This window comes from Lepus europaeus, chromosome 14 (genome assembly GCF_033115175.1).
Source record: "Lepus europaeus isolate LE1 chromosome 14, mLepTim1.pri, whole genome shotgun sequence".
Taxonomy (NCBI): Eukaryota; Metazoa; Chordata; class Mammalia; order Lagomorpha; family Leporidae; genus Lepus; species Lepus europaeus.
The window spans coordinates 37,283,545-37,304,239 of NC_084840.1; the positions used below are offsets into that span (position 1 = coordinate 37,283,545).

Consider the following 20,695-nt stretch of genomic DNA (forward strand, 5'->3'; position numbering starts at 1 on the left):
GGAGCGTCACAGGCGACCCGGTCCCCGGGAGCGGAGGGCGGGGCCGGGGCCGCAGCGACCCTGGGAGCCCCGGGACCCTGGCACAGACGCACGGCGCGCCCGGAGGGAGCATGGCGGGCTTCAGCAACTTCACCACGCGGCCCTACCGCGACCTCTGGGAGCCGCGGCCGCCCGCGTCCCCGGCGAGGTTGGGCGGGCCGGGACCCGGGGCCGAGCCGGCCCTGGACTCCTGGGCCAAGACTGCGGGCGCCGAGAGGGAGGCGGCGGCCCCCTGGCTGCACCGGAGCTCCTCGCCATCGGCGCGGACTCGCGGGCGCGCGTACTGTGCCTCACCGAGGGAAAGCCGCAGCCTCACCGACGTGGCGCCGAGGCCGCTCGACCGCGCCAGGAAGCACCCGCCCCGCAGCCGGCGCCTGGAAGAGGCCTGGGGCGAGACCGGGAGCAAGTCCAGCGCGGCCTGGCCACAGCCATCCCCCCTGCAGCCCCAACAGTCGCAGCCCTTCCCGCGCTACACCCCGGCCCAGGGGGACTCGCCGCCGCCGTACCCCGAGGGCGCTTACACTCTCGCGAGCGTGGCACCGAGCGGAGACCAGTGGGCCGCGCGGGTCTGCAGCCACGAGGGTCTCTGGTCCTCTTCCCCAGTTCCCACGGAGAAGTCTTTTGCGCCCTCCCAGGAGTTCGGGACGCACTCGGACTGTGTGCGCCCTCAAAAGAGGGACGGTAGCGAGCGGGTGGAGTCGGCGGGTAGTCCGGGCTCGCAGCCCTCGGCGTCCAGCAGGGACACGCAGAGCCAGCACAGCCAGGCGCTCACCAGCACTCTGCAGGAGGCGGTGATGTCCTCGCGGGACCAGAAGATCGTGGCCCTGGTGCTGACCCGGCTCAAGAAGGCGCAGAGGATGCGGGAGCTGCAACAGCAGGCGGCAGTGGCGTGGGAGGAGCTGAAGCTCTCGGACCAGAAGGTCCAGGTGACCCTGGAGCGGGAGCGCCAGCTGCTGCTGCAACGGAGCCAGGAGCAGTGGCAGGAGAAGGAGCCGCGCAAGACTCGCCCGGGCCGCGAGCCCCACGGCCGGCGGCGCAGCAGCCCCGGGAAGAACGCGCCCCCGGGGGAGAGCCGCTGGAGGGCGCCGCCCGAGGACCAGGAGAACCAGCGCCACGAGAAACCGGACGGCGCGCGCGCCCTGGCCGAGCAGCGCAAGCAGAGCCAGGTGCAGCGCCTGCGGGAGCAGGAGAGGCAGGCGCAGCGGCTGCGGGAGCAGAGCGGCCTGCAGCTGCAGCGGAGGCTGGAGGAGGCCTCCCACAAGAGGCACCTGCACGCCGCCGAGGGCCAGAAGAAGGTCCAGCAGACCAACTTGAGCTCCCTCGTCAATTACCAGGCTCGCAAAGTGCTCCTGGACTGCCAGGTCAAGGCCGAGGAGCTCCTCCGGAAGCTGTCGCTGGAGCAGAGCTGCCAGCGGTCTCAGGAGGTCCAGCAGTGTCTGATTAAGGAGCGGTACCGGGAGCTGAGGGAGAAGGCCCGGAAGGAGGCAGAGCAGTTGCAGCAGGTCAGGTGGCGCGCGGGAGAGGCCGAGGAGCAGACGAAGGCGCGCAAGAGGGTGCTGGTGGAGCTGGCCGACCAGAAGATCCGGCAGGCCAGGAGCCACGCGCACAGGACCGCCAGGGACAAGGCGCAGCACCTCCGCGAGATCAACGCCCTGCGGGAGAAGAACCACCTGGTCCTGAAGCTGAGAGCCGAGAAGGAGGAGAAGTCCCACGTCGAGGGCATCAAGGAGGCCATTAAGAAGAAGGAGCAGCGGATGGAGCAGATATCCCGAGGGAAAGAGCCCGCCTCCCAGGACTTCCCCAAGGGCTCTCGGGCCCCCAGGGGGAGCGACTCCAGGGAGCTCCAGGACAGCCGCTTCGATCGGGTGGCACCAGAGGCGCAGCTGCGCGCCGGGTCGCAGAGGGGGCGCTACTGAGCACAATCCGAGGACCATCCGCTTGCAGCCCCAACAGCCAGAAAGACACGTGACCATGCGACTCATTTTCTAATCTGATTATAACTGAGCATTGATTTTTTTTAAAGTACATAAAATAGCTGCAATTTCCTCTCATGAACTAGTTTATTGATTCACTTAGATAGTGTAGCGGGTTGGGGAGCGAAATCCGCGTATTTTTAAGAAAAGTACTTGGCTTTGCAAATTTGGATTTGCATAGAAAATCTTCATTGAGCTCTCCAGCGCTCTTGGAAGCACACGGTAGACACAGAGAAGAATCTGCCGTCCGGGAGGCAGTTCTCTGTTCTGTTCTGGTCTTTTCCTATCCTAGAGGGTTGCAAGAAATTTCCAAGAAAACAAGATAGGACTGTGGTGGGAGGATTTGGGATTCCCTCTTGGTAGTTCACAATGCCACTGTAAAATTTTAGAACTCTGAAAAGGCCTGCAGTAAAAAACAAAAACCTTACTTGTTTAACCTGGTGTTTGTGGCAAAACATGGGACATGGAACTGATGTTCTGTGAACCGTGCTTGGAAAGGTGGCTCCACAGATCTCCACCGATTGTAAACTCCTTTGGCTGTGCCTCCCTGTGTAGACAGCAAGTGTGGACAATTCCGTCAGTGCCACTGGCGTCCATTGGCTTGGATTCTTGTTCTTTTTGGTCAATCTGTTCAGTCTTATGCAACAACATTCCGTTAGAATCTTCCTCTTCCCCTCTCTTGCGCCTCTGAAGAAGGCATGTGACGTCATTCTGCCCATGTTGTGCCTACGTAACCTAACCTGGCTTGGAAGGAAAACTAAATGTGACTCGGTAGCATGGCGTTTTAAAAACCAGGAACGCACAAACAGATATTAAGCCATTATATCTTCTATCTTAGAGTCCTATGTAAAATCTCCGTGCTCTCTTTAAAAAGCCCCAGATGTAACGTGTGTGTGTGTGAGAGAGAGAGAGAGAGAGAGAGAGAGAATGAATACACCCCACTGGCAGATCTTTGTTCCACCTGCAGCTGTGGAGCTGCATTATGGGTAGCCTGACTCGGGGTTCCGTGCCCAGGTCGGTGTGAGGTCCATCTTCTCAGCCCTTCTGATGGAACCAGGCCCTCTTCCCTGTTCTGTTCTCTCCTCCTGCCTGGGATCCCCTCTACCTGCTAGCCCTCCGGAGTCCTACTGGAGGGCCCTCACTCCTTTGCTCAAAAACGTTTAACGATACCCCTTGCTCAAAAACGTAAGGGCTCACATATCTCACCTCCATTCCCAGCCTTGCTCTCTCCTTGACCAAGTTAGTGCTCTGTTCCAGCCAAATGCAACGTGCAACCCCAGGTATTCTAGGGAAATGCTTACGCTGTTTAGGCCAGCCCTTGGTATGACTCTGGGTGCTCTTTCTCAATACAGCTGGGTGGGATTCAAGAAGTCACCTCTCTGAGCCTGAGCATCCTTGCCTGTAAAATACAAAGGCACGTTCTAGGGATGATTAAAGAGAACAATCCGTGTTAGGAGTTTGGCATGTTGCCCAGCGCTTAATGGAGTCCCTGTAATCGCATTCTGTGGCTTTTACTGTTAACAGTACTGAGCCTGTGTCTGTGCCAGGCCCGAGCTCCCTATGTGGACACCTTTTCACCGGCTGTCTCGTTGCAGCATAGCCAACTCTGGCTTCTCTGAGCCCGTTCCCGTTCGGCCTCTTCCTGGCCTCCCACCTTGACATCCCTCTTCTCTGAGAAGCTGCGCAGCCTAGTGAGCACTCGCCAGTTGCTGCCTCGTGTGGATGTCCGTTTTGCAGCCCACATCGTGGCTTCCTGGGTAGACGGCACCCTGCCTGAGGCCAGGGTCATGATGTGAGCCTTTCTTACTCATGCCTCAGGCGGGCAAAGGACAGTGGGAATCAAAGCCACTGAGCAGCACGTTTTGACCCCACATCTGCATACTGGGACTTTTACCCGAATGGTCTTTGCTCCAAGGACCACAGAACATCATTCTTATATCCAACCCTTTATGCATATTACCCATAGAAGTAATTACACATCGCTTCCCAGCCTTTGGGCCAAGATCAAGTATAGAAGTAAGTACACAAAATGAAGCTGACAGAGTGGGATAGACTAGCTTTTCCCTATCCTTCCCTTAATCGCAACCAAAAACCCTGAACATTATACATGAAACAAACAGGAGAAGGCTTTGGAAGGTGGAGAGAGGCTGATGGAAGCTCTCAATACCCAAGGAGCCACACGGTGGTTTGGTTTCTTTTTTGCTGCACATGGGCCAGATCCAGAATTTAAGAAACTCACAACCTCAAAACACCAACTGTAGACAAAAAAGTTCCAATGGAAGCCTGTTCTCTCCAGCCAAAGGACCAGGAAAGAGCAGCCCAACAAGCTAGAAACCCTTTAGATAATAACTTCTGTACACCAGTCAAACACCAAAGAAAGAACTGTGTTTCTACCCTTCTTCATGCCAGCAAAGACTGACTGGGGATCTTCAACTTCTACTCTCACCAGGCAGAACCAAGGCACTCTGTCCTCCACCCTAGCAATGTCAATGGGAGCCTAGACAGTCACTACCTCCACAAGTGCCTATTGCCCCCCCCCCACTAGGTGGTGACACAGGAAGCCAAGGGGACAGTTAAGACTTTTATCAGCATTCAGAAGTAACAAAGCCATCTATTCTTTCTTTTCATCAATTCCCCACAACCCCATGGTATCAATAGAAACCACAAAGGGGCAATCATAAGGTAGTCCTAACCCTCCCACCCAGAAAGCTATCAGTAGGGACCTGGGTTGGGGACAAAGACCGCCACCCCTGTTCAGCAGTAATGATAGCAACACACACACACCTCTATTTTCTGGAGTGGTTTCAGAGGAAGATAGATGAAAATGAAGGTTTAAGTAAGAACCAAATACCTTTTTTTTAGGCTGGCGCCACGGTTCACTAGGCTAATCCTCTGTCTGCAGCGCCAGCACATCAGGTTCTAGTCCCAGTCGGGGCGCCGGATTCTGTCCCAGTTGCCCCTCTTCCAGGCCAGCTCTCTGCTATGGCCCGGGAAGGCAGTGGAGGATGGCCCAAGTGCTTGGGCCCTGCACCCCATGGGAGACCAGGAGAAGCACCTGGCTCCTGCCTTCGGATCAGCGCGGTGCACCGGCCGCAGCATGCCGGCTGCGGTGGCCATTAGAGGGTGAACCAACGATAAAGGAAGACCTTTCTCTCTCTCTCTCTCTCTCTCTCACTGTCCACTCTGCCTGTCAAAAAATACAAAAAAAAAAAAAAAGATTTATATTTTATTTGAAAGACAGAGTTACAGAGAGAGGTAGAGACAGAGAGAGAAGTCTTCTTTCTGCTGGTTCACTCCCCAGATGGCTGCAACAGCCAGAGCTGAGCCGATCCAAAGCCAGGAGCCAGGAGCTTCTTCTGGGCCTTCCATGTGGGTGCAAGGGCCTAAGGACTTGGGTCATCTTCTACTGCCTTTCCAGGCCATAGCAGAGAGCTGGATTGGAAGAGGAGCAGCTGGGTCTCGAACCAGTGCCCATATGGGATGCTTGCACTCAGGCCAGGGCTTTAACCTGCTGAGCCACAGCACTGGCCCCCCAAATACCTTATAATAATCAAAATGTTCAGGTTTCAACTGAAAATTACTGAACACCAAAAACTTAGAATGTCTCAAATTGAGTGAAAAAGACAATCAATGGATGCCAAAATGAAGACAATAATTTTTAGTTATGTAAAAAAGATTTTAGAGCAGCCATAATAAAATGCTTCAACAATTCTGAGCATACTTGAAACAAAAAAAGTCTTAGCAAAGAAATAAAAAGAATAAAGAAGAACCAAATGGGAATTTTAGTTATGATTTTTTAAGTTTGAGAGGCAGGGAGTCAGACAGAGAAGATAGCATCCATCTACTGGTTCACTTGCCTAAAGCCTACAATGGCTGGGACCGATCTGGCTCAAAGCTAGGAGCCAGGAACTCAATCCAGGCCTTCCATGTGGGTGGCAGAAACCTAATTGCTTGAGTCATCACCTGCTGCCTCCCATGCTTTGTATTAGCAAGAAGCTGGAGTCAAGAGCTAGAGCCAGATATTACACCCAGGCTCCGGAGTATGGAACATGGACAACTTAACCAGCGTCTTAACTGCTAAGCTAAATGCCTGCCCTTGGGAATTTTAAAACTGGAAAATACAATAGAAAAAATAAAAATAATAAGTTGAATGGGCTCAACAACATAATGGAGGGAACAGAGGAAAGGCTAAACAATAAAGTTACCCAATCTTTTGAAAGAAATTTTATTTTTCCAAAATAGCAAAGAGCCTCGTGGAGCTGTGGGACTGTAACAAAATATCTAATGTTCATAGCATGGGAGTCCCAGAAAAAGAGTGGAAAAAAGGTCAGGGCTGGAAATACTACAGGAAATAATCACCAAAACCTTCCAAAGTTTGGCAAATAAGCAAAACCCACAAAGACCCACAACAATTCATAATGCATATCAAAATCTAAATTCTACAACATTTATAGGTCTCTAACAATAGCAGAACACATATTCCCCCCACACACCAGTTTTGGTGAACATATATACCAAAATAGAACATATCCTGAGTCATAAAATGAATGATAGGTTTAGAGGAACTGAAATCACACAAAGCAATAGAATGAGATTGTAAATCAATGACAGAATGATAGCAGGAAAACCTCCAACATTTGGAGACTAAACAAAATTTTACTTTTGTTTTATTTTAAAATTTACTTTTAAAAATCTATGAATTAAAAAGGAAGTTAGTCTCTCTGTAACTCTGCTTTTCAAATACATAAAAAATAAATCTTCAAAAAATTTTAGAAAAGGAAGTCTCTGGAAATTTAAAAATACATTGAATGGGGGCAGGCACTGTGGCACAGCAAGTTAAGTGGATGATTGAGATGCCAGTGTCCCACAGTGGAGCACCGGTTCAAGTCCTGCTACTCTGCTTTGAATCCAGCTTCCTGCTAATGCTCATGGGTAGGCAGCAGAAGATGGCCCGAGGACTTGAGCCGCTGCCAGCCATGTGGGAGACCCAGATGGAGTTCCTTTGACCTGGCTCAGCTCTGGCTGTTGTGGTCATTTGAGGAGTGAACCAGAATATGGAAGGTTCATTCTTCTTTTCTTTTTTTTCCTTCTTTCCTTCCTTTCTTCCTTCATTTTCTTTCTTTCTTTTGTTTTCTCTCGCTCTCTCTCTGCCTTTAAAATACAGAAATAAAAATATATTAAACTGAATGGAAATGAAACATCTTAAATTCATGGGTCATAGCTAAAGCAGTGCTGAGAGGGAAATTTATAGCATTAATGTGTACTTTAGAAAAGAAGAGAAGTCTCAAATCAACAATCTAAGCTCCCACATCAAGTTTTTAGAAGAACAAAATAAATACAAAACAAACAAGACAATGAATATAAGAGCAGAAATAAAGCAAAAGCAAAAACAATGGAGAAAATTAGTGAAACAAAGTCCTGATTCTTGGAAAAGTTCAATAAAATTGACAAAGCTCCAGTAAAACTAAGAAAAAGAAAAGAGATGACACAAATTATCAATATCCTGAATAAAATAGGTATATCACTACAGAGCCTAAAGACAACAAGAGGATAAAAAGGAAATTTTAAAATCACTAAATAGAATTTTACAATCACTAAATAGAATAGCCTCAATGTCAATCTTAAGAAAACATATAAAACATGTCTACTGAAAACCATAAAGTGCTGATAGAAGAACTCAAATAAGACCTAAATAAATGGAGAGACACTGTTCATGGATTAGAAAACTCAAAATAATAAAGCTGTTCATTTCTCCCACACTAACTACAGATTTATGTACATATTTTTATAATTCCTTTCAAAATCCCAGCCAGATGGTTTTTGTGGACATAGCAAGAATTCGAGGCTAGGTTTTTGTTTGTTTGTTTGTTTGTTTTATGTAATGCTCTCTTGAATCTAATGATGTACAAATTTTTATTTTTAAGACTCTGATTTGCAAATACACTCAGAATTGAGGAGGAATGGTAGCAAATTACATTACTTTTCAAATATTAGATTATTTTTATGGCACAATTTTAAAGATAGTGGTCTTAGTTTCTTTTTTTAAAGAGATTTGTTTTATTTATTTGAAAGGCAGGGTTACAGAAAGAGAGAGAAGGGAGAGAGAGAGAAAGAGAGAGGGAGAAAGACAGAGAAAAAGATCTTCTATCCCCTGGTTCACTCCCCAAATGGTTACAAACAGCTGGGGATGGGCCAAGCCAAAGCCAGGAGCCTAGAACTCCATCTGGGCTTCCCACATGGGTGGCAGGAGCCCAAGCACTTGGACCATCTTTTACAGCTCTCCCAGGAGCATCAGCAGGGAGCCAATCAGGAAGCAGAGCAGCCAAGACTCAAATTGGCACTCTGATATGGGGATTGCCAATGTGGGACAGCTAACCCACCACGCCACAACACCAGTCCCTGGTCTTAGTTTCATTTAACTGAGAGACCTCAGGGGCTTTAAAGAATTTGACGAGGGGCTCTCAGTGCTTCTCTGTTGACTGTAGAACTGAATTAACTCCATGTTGCACCAGCCATTACTAACGTTCTTGCCGCATCCTGATCCCGTAGCAGTGCTGTAGTGAGGGGGAGAGGCTGGCTCCATCGAGTAGTCTCAGGCATTGAGGCTGCCCGGGTTTGGAATGTCATGGGCAGGATGTGGAGCTGTCTTCTTTTCCTTTTTGTAGACCTTGCCCAATCAAGAGTCTTTCAATAAGAATGGGCTTCCAAAAATTGTTTTTGGGACATTAAACACTTGCCAATTGGTTTTATCTGTTTCAAAAGCCAGATGGTTCTGGGTATTTTCCAATTCAATGTGGAGGTACAAGCAGACCCATTTCCCTTCCCATCGCTCTTGAAACCAGAATAGTTCTATTTCCAGTTAATTTTTATGTGCTTCAAAAAGGAGTAATTGTTTCACTTCCATGTTGCTTTTGTTCTAACTGGAAGGAACCAGGCGTCACACACACTGACAAGTTTATATTTTTGGGGTTTAAGTAGAGGTGAGCTAATTCTCAGAGGGAGGACATTCCAGAAAGTTCTGAATCTTGTGTTCCCCTGGACAGGGCCGTCACTTGGGTTGGGTGGGCCTGGAAACTGCTGTGGGAGCTGGCGAAGAAGCACCTAGCAGGCCTGGTCCCAGCCGTGGCATAGAGAGGATCCCCTGAAGCAGTCCAGATGCACCGGGGCCCTCAGCAAGGCCATGGAAGATGCAGTATCTTTACATTCCATTCTTCCATCAACTATTGGAAGCCCCTTCGCACGCACCCTCTGTCTCCATAATCATCTCACATATATCACCTGTAGACTCAGCTCAGAGATAGGCTCACGTTTCAACCAAAGCTGGTAAGTGACCATCTCCAACTGGCCACCCAAAACCTCAGACTCACGGGCAATACATTTGCAATCCAAAAAGAGAGACTTCTTTGCCTCCAATATGGAAAATTCCCAGAGAACTCTCTTGAGTCATAAGCCCTTCCCTTAGAACTGTTCATTACAGGGGATGGCACTGTAGCTCAGCAGGTTAAAGTTGCGGCCTGCAGCACTGGCATCCCATATGGGTACCTGTTCAAGTCCTGGCTGTTCCACTTCTGAGAGAGAAAAAGATCTTCTGATCCACTTCTGATCCAGCTCCCTGCTGATGTGCCCAAAAAAGCAGCATAAGATGGCCTAGGTCTTTTGGCCCCTACACCCATGTGGGAGATCTGGCAGAAGCTCCTGGTTCCTGGCTTCGGCCTGGCCAGCCCCAGTCATTGTGGCTATTTGGGGAGTGAATCAGCAGATGGAAAAATCTCTCTTTCTGTCTCTCCTCTTTCTCTCTGTAACTCTGCCTCTCAAATAAATAAATAAATAAATCCTAAATAAAGAACTATTCATTAGGGCATCCTGCTGGTCTAAAGCATTATGCTTGGTCCAGCCTGCAAATTGGATAGCGTTGGTAAGGGCATACCTAGGATGCCAGGTAGAAGAAAGGATTGACAGGGAACAATCACAAGATGAGATGTCTGTGCCATAAACAATGACCGGCATTAACTTAGGGTTGCTTTAAAGGCAGTGAAGTTTTCATTTCTCGCTGGATTTTCACGTTCTTGCCCCCTTTTATTAATGTAAACACAGGCCAAACCTCTACAGCTGCATGTTACATAAAATATTATTTCTTTGCATTGCTGAGATTATGGAAGTGAGGGCAACCTCCACAGGGGCACACACACACAAGCACTGCATATAAAGCAGAACTGCGTGCGGCCAGTTCCAGATAATGACATGGCAAGAGGGAGAAGCCAACACTGAGAGCCCCAGTTGGGACTAGGGACCCTTCAAGGGGTGACAATGGTCTGGGTGTATAGTGTCCCTGGCTCCCGGCAGAACACAATCCACTGTGGAGTTGAGCATCCTTCCCTTAAGCGTTCAGATTTTCTGGAGATTAAGATCAACTGAATACAAGCCCACAATGATCATCACACAAGCAAACAAATCACACTGAGTGATAATCAGTGGGAAAAGACCCATATGTGCTTGAAATATTAAAACATCAGGATCAGAATAGAGAATAACCGTATATAAATTACTTTAAAAATATTGTAAAATTAGCAGGAAGAAGTAAATAACATATATGATTAGCTATATTTGAAAAATAAAACTTTTGGAAATGAAAAATATAGCCCTTGCTATTAAGAAAGACTCAGATGGTGAGATAAATAGCTTATTAAATATAACCCAAGAGAAAATTAATCCATAGAAATTTTCCAGAATGAAGCAGAGGAAAACAAGGCTGTCAATACAAAAGAGAGGCTAGAAAAATATGGAAGATAGAGTGAGAAGTCCCAATATCAAGTCAGAGTCTATAGGAAGAAATAGAGAAAGTGGGAGCAGGCCAATTGAAAGATTATTTTCTAGAACTGATGAAAAATGAGTGCAATGACACCCCATATGATGGTCTCTAAGCAAGACAAAGAAAGGAAACCCAAACCTAGGCACATGAGAAATAGCATGCTGAACACCAAAAACAAGCAGGGGATCTTACAAACATCAAAAAAGAAAACGCTGCCCTGCGAAGGCACAAGTAGAGCGGCCACACCTTTCTCAGCAGCAAAGACAAAGGTGGGAGCAGGGAAAGCTACCTACTGAGTGACAAGGGAACGCAGCAGCCATCCACTACACTGTGGAAACAGATCCACTTCTGACGGAGAAATACATTTTTTTTTTTTTTTCAGAGAAACAGGGTTTATTACCAACAGACTCGGCTGAAGGAACTTTTCAAAGATGCCCTCCAGGAGGAAGGAAAGTGATCCTGCAGGAAATATCAAGGATGCAAGGAACAGGAAACAAACAAGTTGCAATGCCTGCCTATAAAAAGAACATCTGCTTTCCATGTCTAATCTATGGAAATACAAGGGTTTAAAAGCATAACATCAAAGTACCAAGGGACAATAGTGTGAACGTTGGGAGAAGAAATGGCTGTGTAGTTTGGTAGGAGGGCTGAGATGCCAAAGTTAGAGTTCAGTAGGTTTACATGGTAAATTTCAAGGGAAACCAAAAAAGAAAGGAAGTAGAGTATGGCACAACTTCCAAAGAAGTAGGATTTAAAATGAAATTTTAAAAAAATCACAAAGCTTTAATAGTCAAGAAGAGAAAGATGGTCCTAGGGGACAAAATGGGGTAGATAAGAAGCAAAAACAAATTGTACAAAGGAATACAGACCTGTCAGTCATCACGTTGAATGCTAACAGGCTAGCATGATAGACCCGAATTGTCATACCTGATACTAAAAGATTCAACCATGTGCTTCTTACCCGAGACACATTTCAACATGAGGACAGAGAAATGTTAGAAGCAAAAGACACATAAAGCAGACTTCTGCTGTCAACAAAATTGGCCTTACTACCCCCAAAAAAATGTTTAAAGCATTATATAGAGAAGACTACCATCTAATATCAAAAATTTCTAGTTCTCTGGAAGATGAATCAATTCTAACTGTAAATTCTAAATCTATACATATATAAAGCAAATTTGATAGAACACATAGAGGAATTAAGCTCATCTTCAGAGTGGGAGATAGTCATGCTATCTCTTGGATTTATTGATAGGCAAAAATTAGTCAAAATATTAAAAATACAACTAAAAGTTTTGCTTATTGAGCATATAAGAGTCCACCTAATAACAAAATATCTATAAAAATTGAGCATGGAATAAACCATAAAAGAAACATTAAGGTTTTCAAGTAACTAGTATCATAGGAATCACATGAGGCTTTTTGTAAATTTATTTATTTGAGAGACAGAGAGAGAGAATTCCCAGAATTCCCTTGCTGGCTCAAACTCTCCACATTCCCAGGAGATGGGAACTCAATCCAGGTCTCCCACATCTGAGGCAGAAACCAAATACTTAGGCTATCACCTCTGCTTTCCCGAGTGTGCATTAACAGGAGAGTGGGGAGCAGAACCAGGACTTAACCCAGGCCCTTCAATATGGGTTTGGGCATCTCAAACAGCGCAACTAAGATCAACTCGAAAAGATATTCTTAGAAGCTTAAAACCTTACTTTTAAGTATTTTGTGGATAAAAAAATTATAATAGAAATTTAAAAATATTTGGAACTGGAAAATAATGAAAATTGCATAAACCAAGGCTTATAGCCTGCAGAGAAAAAGATAATATGAGAGAAACGTAGAGAAACAAATACTAACAGATGAGAACAAAAGCTGAATATTAGTGAGCTAAATACCTAACTTGCAGAAATTAGAAAAAGAACAGAATAAATTCAATATAGTAGAAAAGTAACTATAAATACAAAAATTAATGAAATAGAAAACAAAGATATAGTAGAAATGATTAATAAAACCAAAAGTTGTTCCTTTGAACACACGAATAAAATATGTAAGTTTCTAGCATAAATGTTCAAGAAAGAGAGATTCACAAATAATATTAAAAATAAAAAGAGAGGTATAATGAGAGATCCAGCAGAGACTAAAAAGATGATAGGATACTGTAAAACAAGCTGTATGCCATAGGATGCATAACGAGGCAGAAACTTAGAAGAAATGAACACATTCTTTTAAAAACAACCAACTCATGGGGCCAGTGCTGTGGCGCAGTGGGTTAACGCCCTGGCCTGAAGCGCCGGCACCCCATTTGGGCACCGGTTTGAGACCCGGCTGCTACACTTCCAATCCAGCTCTATGCTGTGGCCTGGGAAAGCAGTAGAAGATGGCCCAAGTCCGTGTGGCAGACCCGGAAGAAGCTCCTGGCTCCTGGATTCGGATTAGCACAGCTCTGGCCATTGCAGCAATTTGGAGAGTGAACCATCAGATGGAAGATCTCTCTCTCTCTCTCTCTCTCTCTCTCTTTCTCTCTCTCTTTCTCTCTCTCTCTCTCTGTGTGTGTGTGTGTGTGTAACTCTGACTTTCAAATAAATAAATAAATCTTAAAACACAACCAACTCAAAAAAATTACAAAGCCCAAATAGCCCATAACCATTAAGTCAAATGAAACTATCGTTTAAATTTCCCACAAAGAATCAACAGGCACAGATGATTTTACAAGTAAGTCCTAACAAAATGTATCACAAAATGTATCATTCTTATGTAAACTCTAAGAGGGGAAAATGAAACATTCCAAAGCATACTTGACATGTCTTTCCACCCTACCTTTGATACTAAAGCAACAACAAAGATGCAACAATGAGGGGCAGGTGCTGGGTTCAGCAGTTGACTTAACACCCATCATGATCCCTGCTGTGATGCCTGCCGACCATACTGGGGTGCCTGGTGCGAGTGCAGGCTCTGCTTCTGATTCCAGCTTCTCGCCTGTGTGTACCCTGGGAAGCAGAAGGCGATGTCTCAAGTAGTCAGGTTCCTGCCACTTACACGGGAGGCCTGCATTCAGTTCCCAGCTCCTGGCTTTGGCCTGGCCCAGTTCTGGCAGTTGCATGCATTTGAGGAGTGAAGCAGTAGATGAGAGATCTTCGTCTGTCTGTCTGTCTCTCTCTCTCTCTCTCTCTCTGCTTTTCAAATAAATAAATAATAAACACAAACTTTAATACAATAAAGAAAAATCATAGAAAAACTAGGTTCATGTATATAAAGGTAATAATCCTACACAAATATCAGCAAAATGAATTCTACACTTTATGAGAAATGATAATGTTATTTGTAAGCTGGGTTATTCCAGGAATATAAGGCTTAACTTTAGAAAACATGCAGTTACCACTCACTACATTAGTATATTAAAAGATCAAAAACAATATGGTTATTTTAATAGATGGAGAAAACATACTTGATGAAATTCAAAATACCTATTTAGGATTTTTTCAAAATTAACTAGCTTAGAATAGAAAGGGATTTCCTTGATCTAGAATAGGAAGACCTTTTTTTCTTCCAAAAACCTGCAGAAAATATTTTTTAATGATAAAACAGTGAAGGCTTTTAAAATCAGGAAGACAGTAAAGAATTTTTTTTAAAAAAAAGGGAGAGGGAAATTGTTAAAACTCTCATTGTTTACAGATTATATGATTTCCACATATTTTATAATCTTGAAAGTTTATATATGTGTAATAGTTAAGAACAGGAAGCCATTCAGCATCCAGCAATGGACAATGGCTGCATAGTCCCAGGCACAGTCACACAGTGCAGCCAGAACAGTCTACACCTTGCTCCGAGACACGGGTGGACCTCACAAACTTAACCTCGAGTAAAAGATCCAGACACAAAGGAACACAGTCCGTAGGATCCCACTGATGCAAAGCAGGGGTACCAGCACAGCCTATCTCTGCCAGGGAAGTCAGGACAAGGTAACCGTGGAGAGGCTGGGGAGCAGGAGGGGCACAGCGAGGCAGAGTGTGGTCTGGGGTACAGCCTAAGACTCACAGTCAGTGGGTATTGGGTTTAAACACCTGCCCTGCTGCTCCCTAGGTGCCTGACCTTCTGCAAGGAACATGACCTCTGTGAGACTCAGCTTCCTTACCTGGAAAATGGGCAAGATAATGGCACTCAGCTCACCGGGTGGCTGTGAGGTGACGAGACGATGCATACGAAGCAACTGGCTCAGAAGGTTCCAGAAACTGGCAGCGACGGCTATTGTTCTTCAAGAGGCCCTCCACTGGGATTCTGGTGATCATGGGCATGAAGCACGGGAAATAAAAAAGCAGAACTCGGCAAGGGACCTCATGTTTCAAGAAGTTTCCTCCAGGGCTATTGTGGGGAGCCCCCACACCCCAGATCCTGTCTGTCATTCAGTCTCAGTGCTGTTTTGCCAGTGAAACGCCTACCAGGGTCACATGCACAAATGTCAAATGGTAAGTTCAATGCAGAGAGGGGTGGGATGCTCAGGATATGCTAAATTCACTGTTTGTCTTATTGTACTTGCTACCAATCTCAGAGCCAGAGAAACAAGGCCTTTCCCCCTTACCTTTGTGGCTAGATCTGCTTCAATCTGAGGGCATTTTGATTTAGAGCTGAGAGGCTGTGCCACATTCTCACCACTCTATGGGAGAGCAGCCAGGCAGCCACCCCCCCACAGTCACCCCCACAGGCACTTATCACGAAAAGAATGCAGCACCTGCTTCCCCCCGGCCCCCACCTCAAATTTCCTGCTTTTTGTAAAAGCTTTTAAAATAGATTTTGGATTGTATAGTTTTCCTACGATGCTGTTTTTGCAAAGTGTTTCTTGAATAATTATTTGTGCTTAGTGTTTGAAAAATAGCCTTGCTGAGGGAGAAGGAACATAATGTGCCTATTTAATATAACCTATATTAACGGGAGCACCCCCGAGCCAGATTGAAGGAGATGGAGAGGGGACACGTGGACGGCCAACATTTGGGCTTCTGGAAGGGAGCCATCAACACAAACAGGCAGACTCCCACAGAGTGCCTACTGAGCTTCCTTCATCAGGAGGGGCAGTTGGGGACCACAGCAAACACACACAGGCACACACACACACTCCCCGGGACACAAGTGACTGGCCCAAGTATCCCACTGGTGTGGCTACTGCTTGCCCTCCAAGATGCATTTGAAGCATGTAAAGTAGCATGGAAAACAGAAAAGGCTCTTCTTGAAAGAGCTTGAAGGAAAAAGCTTGAAGGGTAGGGGGCGCTGTACCAAGCCCCAAACAGAAGCAATGGCCCAGGAGAAAAGCCATCCTCTCTCTGCCCACAAGAGCAATCCTGCCATGCTTGGACACATTTTTTTGTTTATGTCTGATAGAAAAAAAGTCCCAGCAGAGGTGATTTTTTTGCAGGTCTGAACAACAACAACAAAAAATCCTCTTTGGAACAGTTGGGATCGAAGATAATAGATGTGAAAGCACTTGGGAAAGTTAACAGGATTATACGAGGGTAAGGGATCATTGTTATTAGTGGCATGTTTGCTGAGAAGACGCCAGAATACTTCTTCTGGATCAATGATCTTGACACCACAAGGGCTGATTGTGTCAGAGTGAGGACAGCATCTAGCAGTGCAGCCAGAAGACCCGGGTCAAGTGCAGCTGCATTGCTGGTGAGCCACTGACCAACCACCAGCACGCCCCTGCCTTGCTGGCCTTGAGCAGCCACGTCTGTGAGTGGGGCCTAGCTGTACAGGACTCATGGGTTGGTGGGAAGCCACGTGGGTGAATGTGTCCAGCATGTGGAAGCTCATCAAAAACATCTACTGTTGGGGCTGGGGCTGGCACAGAAGGTTAAGTCTCCACCTGCAGTGCTGGCATCCCATATGGGCACCGGTTTGAGTCTCGGCTGCTCTGCTTCCAATCCAGCTCTCTGCTGATGCACCTGGAAAGCACTAGAAGATGGCCCAAGTGCTTGGGCCCCTGCACCCATGTGGGAGACCCAGAAGAAGCTCCTGGCTCCTGGCTTAAGCCTGGCCCAGCCCCAGCCACTGCTATTTTGAGAGTGAATCAGCGGACGGAAGATCTCTCTTTCTCTCTCTCTCCTTCTCTCTCCCTCTGTATTTTAGCCTTACAAATCAATAAAATGAATCTTTAAAAATATTAACCAAATAAAACCAGCTACCATTGAGTGTGCTTACTCTGCACCAGACTCTGTGCCAAGTGCATTGTATCCATTCCCTCATTAACCTTGACTGTAAGGATTGCTATTTTCCACTTACTGTGAAAACCTAGAGGCACCGAGAGGTCACACAGCACGCCCCAAGGGACTGGATTTGAGGATTGGCCGCAATACAGAGCCTGTGATTCCAGCCCCAGGCTGTGCTCACACTCGCACCATTTTTGCTCAGTAAATGTTAGCTGAGTCCCAAGCAGGCAGTCTGTCTTTTGAAGGCAACCACTGTTAGATTTCCTGAACTCTCATCCCAGAGCATCTGTTCCAGTGTTGGCTGCCAATAAATATTTACTGAAATTGAAATGTTACAGCTCTGTGAGATGGTCCCTGCTGGCCAGGTCAGGGCTCTTGGACAGCTGTTTTGTGTGCGCTCCGAGTGACCCTCAGATCCAGGTGAGATGACCTCTGCACACCGGGGACTTGAAGGCCTTTGCACAGGCAGCCTCTGAAGGTAGCAGGCCCGCTTACTGCCTATCCCCACTAGATCAGGCAGGTGTCTGGGTCCCTGGAGCACCACTCAGGCCTGAGACAGGAAGAGCCTTGTCTCAAAGCATCAACAACATCCCTTAAGAAGTAATCAGGGGGGCCGGCGCCGCAGCTCACTAAGCTAATCCTCCGCCTGTGGCGCCGGCACCCCGGGTTCTAGTCCCGGTCGGGGCACCAGATTCTGTCCTGGTTGCCCCTCTTCCAGGCCAGCTTTCTGCTGTAGCACGGGAGTGTAGTGGAGGATGGCCCAGGTCCTTGGGCACTGCACCCACATGGGAGACCAGGAGGAAGCATCTGGCTCCTGGCTTCGGATCTGCGCAGCGCGCCGGCCATAGCGGCCACTTGGGGGGTGAACCAATGGAAAAAGGAAGACCTTTCTCTCTGTCTCTCTCTCTCACTGCCTAACTCTGCCTGTCAAAAAAATAAAATAAATTTAAAAAAAAAATAAGAAGTAATCAGGGGGCTGGCGCTGTGGTGCAGTGGGTTAATGCCCTGGCCTGAAGTGCCGGCATCCCATATGGGCGCTGGTTCATGTCCCAGCTACTCCACTTCCGATCCCACTCTCTGCTGTGGCTTGGGATAGCAGTAGAAGATGGCCCAAGTCCTTGGGGCCCTGCATCTGCATGGGAGACCTGGAAGAAGCTCCTGGCTCCTGGCTTCAGATTGGCACAGCTCCGGCCATTGTGGCCATCTGGGGAGTCAATCAGCGGATAGAAGACCTCTCTCTCTCTCTCTCTCTCTCTTTCTCTCTCTCTCTCTCTGCCTCTCTTCTCTCTGTGTAACTCTGACTTTCAAATAAATAAATCTTTTTTTTTTTTAAAAGAAGTAATCAGTGGGGCCAGTGCTGTGGTGTAGCAAGTAAAGCCACTGCCTGCAGTGCCAGCATTCTACATCTGCACCAGTTCAAGAACTGGCTGCCCCACTTCCGTTCCAGCTCTCTGCTATGGCCTGGGAAAGCAGTAGAAGATGGCCCAAGCCCCTGCACCCACGTGGGAGACCCAGAAGAGTCTCCTTGCTCCTGGCTTCGGATCGGCATAGTTTCGGCAGTTGCAGCCATCTGGGGAGTAAACCAGTGGATGGGAGACCTCTCTATCTCTCTGTCTCTGCCTCTCTGTAACTCTGCCTTTCAAATAAATAAATCTTAAAAAATAAAAGAAGTAATGAGAAAGAATGAGAGGGAGAACAAGAATGAGAGGGAGAACAAGAATGAGAGCGAGCCCCTGTGCTGTGCTTTGTAAATCTTGGCGTGTTTTGAAAGCTTGATGTCAAGACTGTATTGTAGGAAACACCATTCCACCAGTGACTTCTAAATGAAAATTACTAAAGTGTACATGATGGAAAACACACCCAGCATTTCAAGGGAAGGCTTCCTAATGTAGTATTTCTTCATTCTTGAAGAGAGATGCACAGGGCTTGATTGGATGTGACACCCACATACAACTGAGGTGTAATTTAGGAAGCTCAAGTTATCTTTGCTTCACCAACACATTAATTCCATTGTAAATTTTCTTTAGCATCTCTTCTTCCCATGCCAGGGATAATAATGTTCTGCTCTTCAATTAAATGAAAGATGGGATTGAATATTCCCTGGGGAGCTAATTGGTAGATTTGGGGAGGCTGCTTTCCTCGTGGAACCACAAATCACCATTGTCTCTCTTCCTTGCGTATCTTTGAAGTAAGCCTATACATGCAGTTGCCATCCTCTGCAAGCGCCTAGTTCCAAGTTGATGCCTTTGGGGGTAAACACAGTATCACCATTCAAACCCTAGGGAAGGACAGATGAATGAACAGGAGGCAACCAAGCTGTGTTGACAGTGTGGGAGGATGGCAGATGGAACGAAATGACCAGTTTGGCACCATGCTGTGAATTAAACCAAGCACCACCTCTACTGTGACTAATATAGTTTTTCAGAGAATAGTTGCCAGGCCAAAGTGCCACACAGATTGTAACTCATGTCCTATGGCATCTCCAGCCTCTACCATGAGGTACCCCTCAATTTTACTTGGTTCTGATCTTTACCTACTCATGTGAGATTGCAGATGCCTGCAAAGCTGCCTCTGGGAGTCCCTAGGGGAGCCCCTTGTAGTCATGACTAGGTAGCAGGTGCAGCTGCCATGGCTGATGGGTGGGCCACATTCTTTCTCTCTCCTCCTATCCTCCTAAAAACCCACACCAGAGTATCTGGCACTGTTAACCAGGTTCAGAGGTTCTGCAGCATGTCCCCAGAAAAGGTTGAATGAATGGCCCCCACAGCAATGTTCATGTAAAGTAATGTTACGGTAGAGAAACTTGGCAGAATCTTCCTGACCAAACAATCAAAGTTAACATCATGTGCAATGAGACGGGCGCAGCAGGTGCCTCCCGATAATTTCATCAGAACGTTAACACCACTCCCACCACGTCATGGCTGAGAGCCCTTCACCTTCGAGCAATGGTGAAGAGACATCAGACAAGCTCAGGTGAACAGAATTTCTACAAAGACAACTGGCCTGTTTCATGAAAAAGCGCCAGCCCCATGAGTATGACGAGACTCAGTTATCATCCCACATTGGAGAAGACTAAAGAGATGCAGCAATGGAGTGCCTGGTCCTGAGTCTTCTTCCTACAAAGGATATTTTCAGGAAAGTTAGTGAAATCTGAATAAGGTTTCTAGATTGGGAAACAGCATTGCATCAATTTTTTTATCCTATGTCAACATACCAACTCTTCAAGAAGTTCATGGAAATGTATATTATGAAAAAATGCATTGATTTCAAATATTTTTTGCACCAAAATAAACATATATTTTAATTTCCATGAACCCTTAAAAGCACCCTGTGTGTGGCAAGAAAGAAAGGAATAAAGAAAATTTAGTAAGATGTTAATATTGGGGCCAGCGCCGTGGCTCAACAGGCTAATCCTCCGCCTTGCGGCGCCAGCACACCGGGTTCTAGTCCTGGTCGGGGCACCAATCCTGTCCTGGTTGCCCCTCTTCCAGGCCAGCTCTCTGCTGTGGCCAGGGAGTGCAGTGGAGGATGGCCCAAGTGCTTGGGCCCTGCACCCCATGGGAGACCAGGAGAAGCATCTGGCTCCTGCCATCGGAACAGCGCGGTGCGCCGGCCGCAGCGCGCTACCGCGGCGGCCATTGGAGGGTGAACCAACGGCAAAAGGAAGACCTTCCTCTCTG

At 46.9% G+C, this 20,695-nt stretch overlaps 1 protein-coding gene across 1 annotated transcript; it reads left to right on the plus strand.

The window, feature by feature from the left end:
- The first annotated feature begins 110 nt into the window (after positions 1-110).
- On the plus strand, positions 111-1,955 carry CCDC185 (coiled-coil domain containing 185). The gene has a single exon (XM_062210762.1). The coding sequence runs from the start codon at positions 111-113 to the stop codon at positions 1,953-1,955; it is 1,845 nt and encodes a 614-aa protein (XP_062066746.1).
- The last annotated feature ends 18,740 nt before the right edge of the window (positions 1,956-20,695 follow it).

What these genes read in the sequence shown, in the direction of transcription:
- CCDC185 (XM_062210762.1), top strand. Translation starts at nt 111, where the DNA reads ATGGCGGGCTTCAGCAACTTCACCACGCGGCCCTACCGCGACCTCTGG.